Source organism: Carcharhinus amblyrhynchos, chromosome 14 (assembly GCF_965287045.1).
Source record: "Carcharhinus amblyrhynchos chromosome 14, sCarAmb.v2.hapA, whole genome shotgun sequence".
Lineage (NCBI taxonomy): Eukaryota > Metazoa > Chordata > Chondrichthyes > Carcharhiniformes > Carcharhinidae > Carcharhinus > Carcharhinus amblyrhynchos.
Window position 1 is genome coordinate 64,837,280 of NC_137337.1, and position 15,584 is coordinate 64,852,863.

Below are 15,584 nucleotides of genomic sequence, written 5' to 3' on the forward strand. Positions count from 1 at the left end.
GGTGGAATCAGTAGCTGGAACCCGAATTCTGGAGCCTGCCTCGGGCATCGGAATCAGACAGAAACACGATGTTAAAAACAGAAGGAAGAATGAATGAGGTGAAGGAGCAGAGGCAAAGCAAGAGGACAGTTTCAAACAGAATCATGTAACACTCTAAACATTAACTCACTTTCTCTCCCCACAGACCTGAGGAGTTTTCCAGCACTTTGATTTTTTTTTCAGATTTCCACTATCTGCAGTATTTTGCTTTCAGTCATGTGAGAAAGAGAGATAGAGATAGAATAAGACAGAGAGATAGACAGATAGAGACAAGAACAGAGAGAGAAAGAGAAAAGAGAGCGACAGACAGAGAGAAAGGGAGAAAAGAGAAAGGACAAAGAGAGAGGAGACAGAGACACATACATAAACACACAGAAACAGAGAGAGAAGAGACAGAGAGAGATGAAAGGAGACAGAGGGAAAGAACAGAGAGAGAGGAGATTGAGTGAGAGACACACAGAGAAAAGAGACAGAGAGAGAAAGGAGACGGAGAAAGAGAGACAGAGACAGTAAGAGAACAGAGACAGGCAAATTAATAGAGAGATAAAGCAGGAAACAATGAAAGGGACAGAAAGGTCAAAACAGATGGAGCAAAGTGAGTTAGACACGATTGAGAATTACAAGAGAGTGTGAGAGCTGTTGGTGTTTTATGATGATTTTATCTGACTCAAGTGGATTACTCTGACCCACTCAGATCTCACCCTCCCCTCCAGCACACACCAGAACAAAACCACATCATAACCGGGAGTGCTTATTAGATGTAATAGAAATGCTTTGTCCTGTACCTAACCCGGGAGTAAGAGTTCTTGCTGTAATTGTTTCATGCTGACATGAACACAGGAGAAAGAAAGAGTTTGTAGCGCTCCAGACTAAATAAAAACTACATTCCAGGACACTGCAAATCCAAAATATTTTCAGTGAGTCAGACTATTTGCATGTGCAAATTTAACCTAATTAGCATACTTAACAAGCGGCAAATTACAAACTTCACAGCGATCAAGTTTGGTGTAATGAGTGTTAATATTAAAAAGGAAAATACTACAAACACTATAAAAATAAACAGAAAATAGGGAAGACACGCTTCAGTGTCACACTATTAGTGTCCCTGGAGAACGCGCACATTAATGTTTAAGGAGCGTTTCTTTCTGAGTGGAATATACCATTCCCAGAAAGAGTCCACATCTGAAACCTGATCCCTCTCCTCGCACGTGCTGCGTTTCCTATTGGTGTACAACAACAACATGCATTTCCATCGCACCCTTAACACAGTAAAAGGTGTTTCACTGGAGCGCTACCAGACAAACACTGACACTGGGCCACACCAAGCCGATATTAGGGACAGGCAACCAAAAGCTTGGTCAAAGAGGTAGGTGTTAAGGAGCATCTTAAAGGAGGGGAGAGTTCATAAGATATTTGGGCAGAATTATGCCTTTCAGCCCATCGGGTCCATTCTGCCATTTGATCATGGCTGATATGCTCCTCATCCCCATTTTCCTGCCTCCTCCCTACAACCCATCACCAATTAAAAATCTGTCTAACTCCTCCTTAAATTTACTCAGTGTCCCAGCATCCACCGCACGTTGGGGCAGTGAATTCCACAGATTCACAACCCTTTGGGAGAAGTAGTTTCTCCTCAATCTGTTTTAAATTTGCTCGCCCTTATCCTAAGACTATGACCTCTCATCCTAGAATGCCCCACAAGAGGACGCATCCGCTCCACGCGTACCTTATCCATACCTTTTACCATCTTGTCTACCTCAATTGATCTTCCCTTCATTCTTCTAAATTCCAGTGAGTACAGGTCTAAATTGTTCAATCTCTCTCCATACGAGAAACCCCTCATCTCTGGAATCAATCTAGTGAACCTCCTCTGAACTGCCTCCAATGCCATTACATCTTTCCTCAAATTCCAATGCCATTTCCTCAAATAAGGGACCAAAACTGTGCACAATACTCCAGGTGTGGCCTCACCAACGTCTTGTATAGTTGCAATACTACTTCCTTACCTTTATATTCTATTCCTTTAGCTATAAATACCAGCATTCCATTTCCTTTCTGTATTATCTGCTGTACCTGCATGCTAGTTTTCTGTGACTTATGAACGAGGACACCCAGATCCCTCTGCACTGCCGCATCCCGAAGTCTCTCCTCATTTAGATAATAAGTCGCCTTCCTATTTTTACAGCCAAAATGCATGAATCATCTACGTTAAACTCCATCTGCCACATTTTGGCCCACTCTCCGAACCTATCTATATCCATTTGTAAGGTTTTTATTTTGCCATTGCAATTTATTGACCCGCCATTTTTGTGTCAACTGCAAATTTAGCTATAGAACCTTCTATCCTTGTATCCAAGTCATTAATATAGATTGTAACTAGCTGGGGTCCAAGGACCTAATTACTTCTTGCCATCCAGAAAAAAACCCATTTATCCCGACTCTCTGTCTTCTGTCCATCAGCCAGTCACCTATCCAAGCTAAGTTAGACATAAAGATTGAGAATTGCAAGAGAGTGTGAGCTGTTGGTGGTTTATTATGATTCTACCTGACTCAAATGGATTAATCCAGAGTGAGGTAGAGGCGGAGAGGTTTGGATAGAGAATTCCAAAATTTAGGAGGAAGACAGATATGATCTCACTTTCGGTTCAGCCACAGTGGATTTGGGAATCTGGTGGGTGTGATAATGCGGCTCCATTACTGATCCTTGGGCAGCCATTTAAATTTAACACCGGCCAGCCGGGTTTTCCCGGGAATCGGGAAAATCGCCAACTAAAAGGGAGATGGGAGCAACCTGATTCAGTCCTTAAGTACTTTTTACAGCACTGCTTGTGGGCCAGCAGGACTCACTCATCCCTCAAGTAAATTTCCTGCTACACCCCTGGCCATCTGTTCTAGTATAGTTACAACACTGGCATCCACCCGCAATGTGGAAAATTGCTCAGGTATGTCCTGAACACAAGAAACAGGACAAATCCAACCTTGCCAATTACCACCCCACCAGTCTAATCTCAATCATCAGTAAAGTGATGGAAGGGGTCATTAACATGGCTATCAAATAGCACTTACTCAGCAATAAGCTGCTTAGTGACGCCCACTTTGGGTTTCACCAGGGTCATAGAATCATTGAAACCCTACAGTACAGGAAGAGGCCATTGGGCCCATCGAGTCTGCACCGACCACAATCCCACCCAGGCCCTGCCCCCATATCTCTACATATTTACGCACTAATCCCTCTAACCTACACCTCTCAGGACACTAAGGGCAATTTTTTAGCATGGCCAATCAATCTAACCCGCACATCTTTGGACTGTGGGAGGAAACTGGAGCACCCGGAGAAAACCCACACAGACACGGGGAGACACGAGTGCAAACTCCACACAGACAGTGACCCAAGCCAGGGAATCGAACCCAGGACCCTGGGGCACCCTAACCACCGTGCTACCGTGCCGTCCCCTCAGTTCCTAAACTCATTGCAGCCTTGGTTCAAACATGGGCAAAAGAGCTGAATTCCAGAGGCAAGGTGAGAGTGACTGCCCTTGACATCAAGGCAGAATTTGACTAAGTCTGGCATCAAGAAGCCCTAGAAGGCTGGAGCCAATGGGAATCAGGGGAAAATTCTCCGCTGGTTGAAGTCTTACCTGGCACACAGGAAGATGGTTGTTGGAGTCAATCATCTCAGCTCCAGGGTATCAGTGCAGGAGTTTCTCAGGATTGTGTCCTAGGCCCATCTTCAGCTACTTCATCAATGACCTTCCTTCCATCATCAGGTCAGAGGTGGGGATGTTCACCAATGACTGCACAATGTTCAGCACCATTCATTTGTAGATGATTTGCATTCACCTACAAATGCAGCAAGACTTGGACAATATCCAAGCTTGGGCTGACAAGTAGCAAATAACATTCACTTCACACGAGTGCCAAGCAACGACCACGTCCAACAAGAGAGGATCTAACCATCACCCCCTGACATTCAGTGGTATCACTGAATCACTCATTATCAACATTCTTGGAGCTAACATTGACCAGAAATCGAACTAGGCCAGCCATATAAATACTGTGGCTACAAGAATCAGAGGCTGGGAATCCTGCGGCAAGTAATTCATCTTCTGATCCCCCAAAAGCCTGTCCGCCATCTACAAGGCACAAGTCAGGAATGTGATGGAATACTCCCCACTTGCCTGAAGGAGTACAGCTCTAACAACCCTCAAGAAGCTCGGCACCATCCAGGACAAAGCAGCCCGCTTATTGCTACCCTTTCCTAACATTCAATCCCTCCACCACCGGTGCACACAGGCAGTCGTGTACACCATCTACAAGATGGACTGAAGGAACTCACCAAGGTTCCTTTGACAGCACTTTTCAAACCCACGATCACTACTATCTAGCAGGACAAAAGCAGCAGATACTGGGAACACCATCATCTGGAGGTTCCCCTCCCAAACCACTCACCATCCTGATTCAGAAGTATATCGTCCTTCCTCCACTGTCACTGGAATTCCCTCCCTAACAGCACTGTGGGTGCACCTACACTTCAGGGGCTGCAGCGGTTCAAGAAGGCAGCTCACCTTCTGAAGGTCAACTAGGGAGGGCAATAAATATTGGTCCAGCCAGCAACGCCCACGTCCCCTGAATGAATTTAAAGGACCAGTCTCGAGGAGGTGAGTAACAGGACCTGGATTGCTGCTCACATCAGCTGCAGTGCTGCACTTCTGCAGAACTGACACCAGAGCCAATCTGATGAAAGGCCGCAGATCTGAAATGTTAGCTCTGTCTCTCTTCACAGAAGGTGCCTGAGCTGCGGAGTATTTCCAACAGAATGTTATTATTTCACATTTCCAGAATCCACAATGTTAGCTCCAATTGTGACAGCTTGCCCTGTAATACTTGTAACCACTGTGCAGCAACTCGTCCCAGCAAGAGCTGGGATCAACAAGAATCAATTGGAGTTTAATGCCTGCAACCATGAATTCCTCAGTTCTTGCTCAGCGTAGCGTACTGCTGTTTATTTAGCACACACTTAAGTTCAAGTGTCTGAAGGGAGGGAGTGCCTAAGCAGTTACTCAGGACTTAGTGCACAATCAGACTCAGCAGAAAACTCAATCATTTCCTGCTGACTCACTAGAAGTCAAGTTTATTTATGTTCCTGTAAGCAAGGCTTACAGTAACAACTGCAATGAAATTACTGTGCAAATCCCCTGGTTGCCACACTCCGGCACCTGTTCGGGGACACTTGGGGAGAATTTAGCACGGCCAACGCACCTAACCAGCACTTCTTTCAGACTGTGGGAGGAAACCCACACAGACATGGGGAGAATGTGCAAACCCCACACAGATAATGACCCAAGCTGGGAATTGAATCCGGTTCCCTGGCGCTGTGAGGCTACCACAGATTAACTAAAAGGGGATTTCACTTCAAATATAAAACTCAGGCACAAATCTCCGCTGACACTGGCACTTGGTGCTAAGTTCAGTGGTGAAATGGGGTGGGCGAATCATTGGTAAAAAATATCACACGCCTGGCATGTGTTAGACCCAAAGCACGAGGTTCCCTTCCATCCAGATTGTGCCCACAAAATCAAAGTACAGGAAAGAAACAGAACATCATCACCTAGCGCCAAGATTCCCCCTACTCCACCCACCCCCAGACATGCCCCCTACCCACTGCCATGCCCCCACCCACCTCCGGTCATCCCTTACCTCTGCCACGCCTCCTCACCCACCCACCCAACCCACTGCCACACTCCCACCCGCCCCCCCCCCCCCCCCACCACTGTATCCCCCCCCCACCGCCACACCCCCCCCACCCCGAGATAGAAGTGGGAAATCGATTATTCCAGTCTGAGTGTGTGTTCAGGCCCAGGTTGAAATTTGATACGTTACCTGGGCACAATATCAGCAGCAGTAATTTGCAGAAGAACAAAATTTAAGTTCAGGACAAACTGGAATACATCTGACAGCGAGAAGCAGCATCCAGGAACACACGTGGAGCCAGCTCTGTGCACTGGCTCTGTCGAAGATAACTGCACTATAGACAAAGGTTACCAATGGTGGAGAAGCCCCATCTGTCAATGTGGCATTGTTATTGGGCATACTGGAGCTTACAGAAGCAGTACGCTTGTTACTGCAGTTTCTGGATGGTAAGCTAGCCCAATGTTGGGTCTCCTCATCAATGGTGGCCTTTTGAGAGAGGTGGTTGCCAAAGTGTGGCCGGTGCCATACAGTCGCAGAGATTTACAGCATGGAAACAGGCCCTTCGGCCTAACTTGTCCATGTTGCCCAGCTTTTACCACAAAGCTAGTCCCAATTGCCCACATTTAGCCCATATCCCTCTATACCCATCTTACCCATGTAACTGTCTAAATGCTTTTTAAAAGGCAAAATTGTGCCTGCCTCCACCACAGCTTGATCCAGACACTCACCACACTGTATGAAAAAACTGCTCCTCTGGATCCCTTTGTATCTCTCCCCTCTCACCTTAAACCTATGCCCCTCTCAAAACATTCCAGAGTGGTTCCCTCAACACGTACAGTAGGTGGAATATTTGACTGACCAGGATGTGGGTTGAGATCTGAGTTTTGATTTGTCGATATTCAAGGACAGACTGAGTTTTTTGTGCGCAGAATTGAAGAGATCAAGAATGGATTGTAAACCTGGCACAGAGTGGGCAACGACACTGAGGTCATCTGTAAACTAGACCATGAGGGCCTTTGCCAGTGAGTTCAACTGTGGTACGAAGGCGACTGAGGTTAAAGCATTTTCCATCTAGCAACTAACTTAGCATCAACTGCCATTTGCAGAGCAGAGTTCCAAATCTCTTCCACCCTTTGTATGTAGGAATTGCTTCCTAACACCTCTCCTGAATAGTCTGGCCCTAATTTTAGACTATGCCCCCTAGTTCTAGAATCCCCAACCAGTGGAAACAGTTTATCTTTATCTATCCTGTCTTTTCCTGTTAGCATCTTGAAGACTTTGGTCAGATCACCACTTAACCTTCTAAATTCTAGAGAAAACAGATCTGATTAGTAGAATCTCTCCTTATAATTAACCCCCTGAAGTCCCCAGATATCATTCTTAATCTACACTGCACTCCCTCCAAGGCCAATATATCCTTCCTAAGGTTACCCCTCTCCCCTCACAACCCCGTGGGAGGCCAAGTTTCTATGGAAACGCACACTTTTACATGCATGTTGTAGTCCAGAGCTTTGAGTAGTGATGGCACAGAATTCAATTTTCTTTCCCTCAGCAGAAATCTCTTCCTGTCTTACTGCCTGCCATCAGTGTGTGTTGGATGAATTTACAGGTTGGTGCTCAGTCTGTCTGGCCGTGTTACGAACACACCTTCCTCAGTCTTCAGGTCCTCGAATGGGTCTTGAAGCCGGAACTTCTGCCTCAGAGGCAGAGATACCACCTACTGCACCACAAGACCTGCTGTCTGGCTAGGTAGAGGGGGAGACAATGAGCCACCCATCCCCATTGCCGATTAACCTTTGTCCAGTACTTAAAGGTGGTACCTGGATTTCATAGGGCCTGGACTAGAGTTGTGTACAATGCCCCTCTAGTATCACACAAGCTGCTCAAGTGAAGATTAGCGGACATTCTTCCTCGGCAACCCACCTTGGGATTGCTGTAGCTTGGCTTCACTCCATGCAGGGTCACAGCATCTCCAGATGTGGCTTCACATCCCACTCCTGCACTGCACAAGCCCCCAGTGATCCATCCTTGGCTCCCAGCTCTTTTCTCCAGAGTCCTTCATCATTTATTTCTTCTTATCCAGTACCCAGACTCAGGAGCTGAAATTTCCTCTGGATAAGGACTAGTAAGATCAAAACCTTGTACCCACCGTGCCCAACAAACTCTGTGCCCTTGCCACACTTTCCAGCACCCTCCCTGACAGCTACTCCAGGCTAGTCAAAACTGTTGACATCCTAAATGATCCTGGACCTGACATCTGACTCCCTATCCTTTCCATCGAATTTAAATTCTATAACATTGTCCACTCCGTCCTAGTTCATTCAATCTGATCCTTATCCATGATTCTGACACTCCCTGGCGGACAATTCCAGTGCTTTTCCACCCTCTCATCCCTCTTTATACATAATATATTTCAGCTCATCCATAGTTCCAGCATTGAAATACCATCGTGTACCAAGTTCCATTCCCTAACCACCCAACTTACTGGGGACTGGGGGAACTTGTGTGACTGGGGAGCGACTTACTCTGGTCCCCAGTCACACAACTCCTTACAATTAAAATTCATAGCTTTATGTCTATATCTCCCTACGTCCTTGCCTCGTCTCTGTCCTCCAATTTGCAACCTTCTCCAGCCCATCCCCATTAGCTTGGGTCACTGTGGAGTTTGCACATCCTCTCCGAGTCTCTTTCATTATTCACACTCACTCTCTCTATCCAGAGTTTCATTATTCACACTCTCTCCATCTGGAGTTTCCTCCGGGTGCTCCAGTTTCCTCCCACAGTCCAAAAGTGTGCTGGTTAGGTGCATTGGCCATGCTAAATTCTCAGTGTACCTGAACAGGTGCTGGAGTGTGGCGACTAGGAGATTTTCACGGTAACTTCATTGCATTGTTAATGTAAGCTTACTGACACTAATAAATAAACTTTACTTTTTATTGCACGTCTGTTAAGAGTATTGTGGGTTTTTTTGCTGTGTTATTGCTGTTATTCATGGCTCACCCAGACTCTGAGAATCAAAAAAACCTGGCGGGTGCTGGGTGGGTGTATGGAGAGCGTGGCGGGTGCTGGATGGGTGTATGGAGAGCGTGGCGGGTGCTGGATGGGTGTATGGAGAGCGTGGCGGGCGCTGGGTGGGTGTATGGAGAGCGTGGCGGGTGCTGGGTGGGTGTATGGAGAGCGTGGCGGGTGCTGGATGGGTGTATGGAGAGCGTGGCGGGTGCTGGATGGGTGTATGGAGAGCGTGGTGGGCGCTGGATGGGTGTATGGAGAGCGTGGCGGGCGCTGGGTGGGTGTATGGAGAGCGTGGCGGGTGCTGGGTGGGTGTATGGAGAGCGTGGCGGGTGCTGGGTGGGTGTATGGAGGGCGTGGCGGGTGCTGGATGGGTGTATGGAGAGCGTGGCGGGTGCTGGGTGGGTGTATGGAGAGCGTGGCGGGTGCTGGGTGGGTGTATGGAGAGCGTGGCGGGTGCTGGGTGGGTGTTTGGAGAGTGTGGGGCGTAGGGTGCGCTGGGTGAGTGAATGAAGAGCATGGGGTGGGCACTGGGTGGGTGTGTGAAGAGCGTGGGGGGGGGCACTGGGTGGGTGTGCGAAGAGCATGGGGGGGGCACTGGGTGGGTGTGTGAAGAGCGTGGGGGGGGCACTGGGTGGGTGTGTGAAGAGCGTGGGGGGGGGCACTGGGTGGGTGTGTGAAGAGCGTGGGGGGGGGCACTGGGTGGGTGTGTGAAGAGCGTGGGGGGGGGCACTGGGTGGGTGTGTGAAGAGCGTGGGGGGGGGCACTGGGTGGGTGTGTGAAGAGCGTGGGGGGGGGCACTGGGTGGGTGTGTGAAGAGCGTGGGGGGGGGCACTGGGTGGGTGTGTGAAGAGCGTGGGGGGGGGCACTGGGTGGGTGTGTGAAGAGCGTGGGGGGGGGCACTGGGTGGGTGTGTGAAGAGCGTGGGGGGAGGCACTGGGTGGGTGTGTGAAGAGCGTGGGGGGGGGCACTGGGTGGGTGTGTGAAGAGCGTGGGGGGGGGGCACTGGGTGGGTGTGTGAAGAGCGTGGGGGGGGGCACTGGGTGGGTGTGTGAAGAGCTTGGGTGGTGGGGGCGCTGGGGGTGTGTCAAGATTGTGGGGGGTGCTGGGTGGATGTGTGAAAAGCGTGAGGGGTGTTCACTGGGTGGATGTGTGGAGGCCATGGGGGGGGTGCTGGGTGGGTGTGTGGAGGCCATGGGGGGGGTGCTGGGTGGGTGTATGGAGAGCGTGGGGGATGGGTGGTGCTGGGTGGGTGTGTGAAGAGCATGGGGGGCACTGGGTGAGTGTATGTGGAGAGCACTGGGTGAGTGTATGTGGAGAGCGTGGGGGGTGGGGAGGCACTGGCTGGGTGTGTGAAGAGCGTGGGGGGGGGGCGCTGGGTGAGGGTGTGGAGAGTGTGGGGGTGGGGGTGGGGATGCAGCAGTGGGTGCTAAAAAGTAAGGCCTTCACATTGCCCAGAAAAGAGCACTTGCCTTTGCTGCAAGCTAGTTTTACCCAGGCCAGCACTTTTGTTGAAGTCACCAGAATTCTGGCGCAAAGATCATCAAAGAAAGTGTAAGGAGAGTAGCAATATCCTGCTGGGAGCAATATCCTGCCATCCATTCCATCTTAACTTCCTCCTCAGGACCTTGGAAGGAAGCATCAATTGCACTTGCCTGATGACTGGTTTCCTTTGAACGTGCTCAGGTTTTCAAAAGCTCGAGTGCTTGAACTTGGACAATGTACAGACCACAGCGGTCCCAACCTGGCAACAATGAGATGATGTGGAGATGCCAGCGTTGGACTGGGGTAAACACAGTTAGAAATCTCACAACACCAGGTTAAAGACCAACAGGTTTATTTGGTAGCAAAGGCCACTAGCTTTTACCTGATGAAGGAGCAGTGCTTCAAAAGCTAGTGGCTTTTTGCTACCAAGTAAACCTGTCGGACTTTAACCTGGCGTTGTGAGACTTCTAACAGTGAGATGCCCAGGGACAAGAGTGCTCACACAATCATGGAAGTTACACAGTTAGAAAGAACAAAGAAAATTACAGCACAGAAACAGGCCCTTCAGCCCTCTAAGTCTGCAACGACCATGCTGCCTGGCTGAACTAAACCCCCGATCTTTCTGGGGACCATACCGCTCTATTCCCATCCTATTCATGTATTTGTCAAGATGCCCCTTAAAAGTCACTATTGTATCTGCTTCCACTACCTCCCCCGGTAGCGAGTTTCAGGCACTAATCACCTTCGTATATCTCCTTTAAACTTTGCCCCTTAAACCTACGCCCCCTAGTAATTGTCTATTCCATCTTGGTAAAAAGCTTTTGAGCATCCACTCTGTCCATGCTCCTTATAATCTTACAGACAAACCTCCATCAGCTCGCCCCCACAACCTCTGTCAACAGTTAATGAGCAACGTGTTACTGAGGGGAGCAAGAGGAGGAAGGAAGTTTTTAACTAACGAAATACATTTGCATTCAGTTAAATGCAGCCATTCACTTAAGTTCACCATGTTACAGACAGTGCTATTTTTAATCTTCTATGGTAGCTGGGTTTCCCTTGCACTCTGAAACTTTGCGCAGAATAGAAATGGAACGAAGCTATCTTGACTCAGCACAAGTGTAAGTGGAAATGACCATCATCCTTATCTGATGACAAAACATCATGTAATGTCAAAACTTGTCTCAATGAACCAGACTGACCTCCACTGGAGATATTTCAATATATCAGCCACATGCTCATTCACTCTCCCTCCATCAACTCTGTCCTGACAATCATCTCTGCAACTTCTTATTGAGGCGATGGCTAACAGCCCATGATCAGATCAAGAGACTGATGGGGAATTATCGGTGAAATTCTAACAGCTATCCCAGAGCAGTGCTACACACAGATCGGTCCAAGGAGAAATCCCACAAGCACTGACAAAATCAAAACTGACAGCCCAGATACAGTGAGAGTGTGAATAATGAAACTCCAGATGGAGAGAGTCAGAGTAATGAAACTCTAAATAGAGAGAGAGAATGTGAATAATGAAATTCCGGATGGAGAGAGTGAGAATAATGAAACTCCTGATGGTGAGAGTGAGAATAATGAAACTCCTGATGGTGAGAGTGAGAGTGAATAATGAAACTCTGGAAGGAGAGAGTGAGAGTGAATAATGAAATTCCAGAAGGAGAGAGTGAGAGTGAATAATGAAACTCTGGACAGACAGAGTGTGAATAATGAAACTCTGGACAGACAGAGTGTGAATAATGAAACTCTGGACAGAGAGAGTGTGAATAATGAAACTCTGGACAGAGAGAGTGAGAGTGAATAATGAAATTCCAGAAGGAGAGAGTGAGAGTGAATAATGAAACTCTGGACAGAGAGAGTGCGAATAATGAAACTCTGGACAGAGAGAGTGTGAATAATGAAACTCTGGACAGAGAGAGTGAGAGTGAATAATGAAATTCCAGAAGGAGAGAGTGAGAGTGAATAATGAAACTCTGGACAGAGAGAGTGCGAATAATGAAACTCTGCACAGAGTGTGAATAATGAAACTCTGCACAGAGAGAGCGTGAATAATGAAACTCTGCACAGAGTGTGAATAATGAAACTCTGCACAGAGAGAGTGTGAATAATGAAACTCTGGACGGAGAGAGTGTGAATAATGAAACTCTGGACGGAGAGAGTGTGAATAATGAAACTCTGGACGGAGAGAGTGTGAATAATGAAACTCTGGACGGAGAGAGTGTGAATAATGAAACTCTGGACAGAGAGTGAGAGTGAATAATGAAACTCTGGACAGAGAGAGTGAGAGTGAATAATGAAACTCTGGACAGAGAGAGTGAGAGTGAATAATGAAACTCTGGACAGAGAGAGTGTGAATAATGAAACTCTGGACGGAGAGAGTGTGAATAATGAAACTCTGGACAGAGAGTGAGAGTGAATAATGAAACTCTGGACAGAGAGAGTGAGAGTGAATAATGAAACTCTGGACAGAGAGAGTGAGAGTGAATAATGAAACTCTGGATGGAGAGAGTGTGTAAATAATGTTAAGTTTGTAGTTTGGTGTCACAAGTGGACTTCCATTAACCCTGCAGTGAAGTTAGTGTGAAAATCCCCTGATGAGAGTGCAGATTGGCAGCAGAGTGGGTCTGAACCCTCGGGGTGAAAGTGGAGTGGATACAACATGAGCCCGGATTGCTGACAGTGTGGAGCTGGAAGGGAAACACTCCAGGTACAAATAATGCCCCACATCTCTGAGGCAGACAGGGGGAAAGTGCAGTCTCAGCAACAGGAACAGAGTGATAATCCACTGCAAATTCCAATCGGGATTCATTCCTGCTAAGCTGTACTCTCTGATAATGCTGCCTAGCACCAGGTTATAGCTTTCCCTTTCAACCCCTTTTACTTAACGCAATTCATCAACTCCTGTCTCCATCCCTCTGTGTCTGGGAGATTTCTCCCTGGTTAGTGTTGGGTTTTTAACCCAGTCCTGGTGCTCTGGCTGTCAGTGTTAATGAGCCTGGGACTGACTGGGATATTTTCCCTGCTCAGTCTCTGTCCAAGCCCAGGGTAAAACACTCACCTTCTCACAGATATTCTTGCCGGCGCTCTGGTGTTTGCTTCTCCGCAGTTTGAGCGAAGGGGAGCGGAGCAGCTTCTTAATCCTGGTGGTGATGGTGGGGGTCCCGACATCGGCCATGGTTCCTCAAACATCCCCCAGCCCCAGAGCTCAGCCCCCCCTCCCCGGTCCCGGAGCCGCTCCGCGATCTCCGCCCGCCTCCACTCTCTGTCCGCGGGCCGCCGGGAGCGGCTGGCCGGCCGGCACTGCCCCCCCACCCCGGCTCTCCCGCAGCAGCCCCGGGACACTGCGGGGCTGAGCCCGTCCTCCCCGGGGTGGGAGCGCTCCTCACATCCACACAGCCCGCAGCCCCCGGGCCGATCCGCTCCTGCAAACCCCGATCCCCCAGAGCCTGGTCCCGAGAAAACCTCACAGACACATCGCCCCCTCCGACAGTGCTCAACATTACACAGAGTACACACTGTCAGAGGTACACTCACAGAGTACACTCAAATATTACAGAGAACACACTGTCAGAGGTACACTCACAGAGTACACTCAAACATTACACAGAGTACACACTGTCAGAGGTACACTCACAGAGTACACACTGTCAGAGGTACACTCACAGAGTGTACACTCAAATATTACAGAGAACACACTGTCAGAGGTACACTCACAGAGTACACTCAAACATTACACAGAGTACACACTGTCAGAGGTACACTCACAGAGTACACACTGTCAGAGGTACACTCACAGAGTACACACTGTCAGAGGTACACTCACAGAGTACACTCAAACATTGCACAGAGTACACACTGTCAGAGGTACACTCACAGAGTACACACTGTCAGAGGTACACTCACAGAGTACACACTGTCAGAGGTACACTCACAGAGTACACACTGTCAGAGGTACACTCAGAGTACACACTGTCAGAGGTACACTCACAGAGTACACACTGTCAGAGGTACACTCACAGAGTACACTCAAACATTGCACAGAGTACACACTGTCAGAGGTACACTCACAGAGTACATTCAAACATTGCACAGAGTACACACTGTCAGAGGTACACTCACAGAGTACACACTGTCAGAGGTACACTCACAGAGTACACTCAAACATTGCACAGAGTACACACTGTCAGAGGTACACTCACAGAGTACACACTGTCAGAGGTACACTCACAGAGTACACACTGTCAGAGGTACACTCACAGAGTACACACTGTCAGAGGTACACTCACAGAGTACACACTGTCAGAGGTACACTCACAGAGTACACACTGTCAGAGGTACACTCACAGAGTACACACTGTCAGAGGTACACTCACAGAGTACACTCAAACATTGCACAGAGTACACACTGTCAGAGGTACACTCACAGAGTACACACTGTCAGAGGTACACTCACAGAGTACACACTGTCAGAGGTACACTCACAGAGTACACACTGTCAGAGGTACACTCACAGAGTACACTCAAACATTGCACAGAGTACACACTGTCAGAGGTACACTCACAGAGTACATTCAAACATTGCACAGAGTACACACTGTCAGAGGTACACTCACAGAGTACACTCAAACATTGCACAGAGTACACACTGTCAGAGGTACACTCACAGAGTACACACTGTCAGAGGTACACACAGAGTACACACTGTCAGAGGTACACTCACAGAGTACACACTGTCAGAGGTACACTCACAGAGTACGCTCAAACATTGCACAGAGTACACACTGTCAGAGGTACACTCACAGAGTACACACTGTCAGAGGTACACTCACAGAGTACACACTGTCAGAGGTACACTCACAGAGTACACTCAAACATTGCACAGAGTACACACTGTCAGAGGTACACTCACAGAGTACACTCAAACATTGCACAGAGTACACACTGTCAGAGGTACACTCACAGAGTACACACTGTCAGAGGTACACACAGAGTACACACTGTCAGAGGTACACTCACAGAGTACACACTGTCAGAGGTACACTCACAGAGTACGCTCAAACATTGCACAGAGTACACACTGTCAGAGGTACACTCACAGAGTACACACTGTCAGAGGTACACTCACAGAGTACACACTGTCAGAGGTACACTCACAGAGTACACACTGTCAGAGGTACACTCACAGAGTACACTCAAACATTGCACAGAGTACACACTGTCAGAGGTACACTCACAGAGTACACACTGTCAGAGGTACACTCACAGAGTACACACTGTCAGAGGTACACTCACAGAGTACACACTGTCAGAGGTACACTCACAGAGTACACACTGTCAGAGGTACACTCACA

The 15,584-nt window shown here is 48.3% G+C and overlaps 1 protein-coding gene across 2 annotated transcripts in view; it reads right to left on the reverse strand.

Moving 5' to 3' along the window:
• mapkbp1 (mitogen-activated protein kinase binding protein 1) overlaps positions 1 to 13,431 on the reverse strand; it is a 191,496-nt gene extending 178,065 nt beyond the window's left edge. For both annotated transcript variants that reach the window (XM_080203018.1, XM_080203017.1), the window contains exon 1: positions 13,292 to 13,431. In XM_080203018.1, coding sequence (XP_080059144.1) covers positions 13,292 to 13,408 — 117 coding nt within the window. In that variant the 5' untranslated portion in view covers positions 13,409 to 13,431. The remainder of the gene's footprint in view (positions 1 to 13,291) is intronic.
• Positions 13,432 to 15,584: the final 2,153 nt, after the last annotated feature.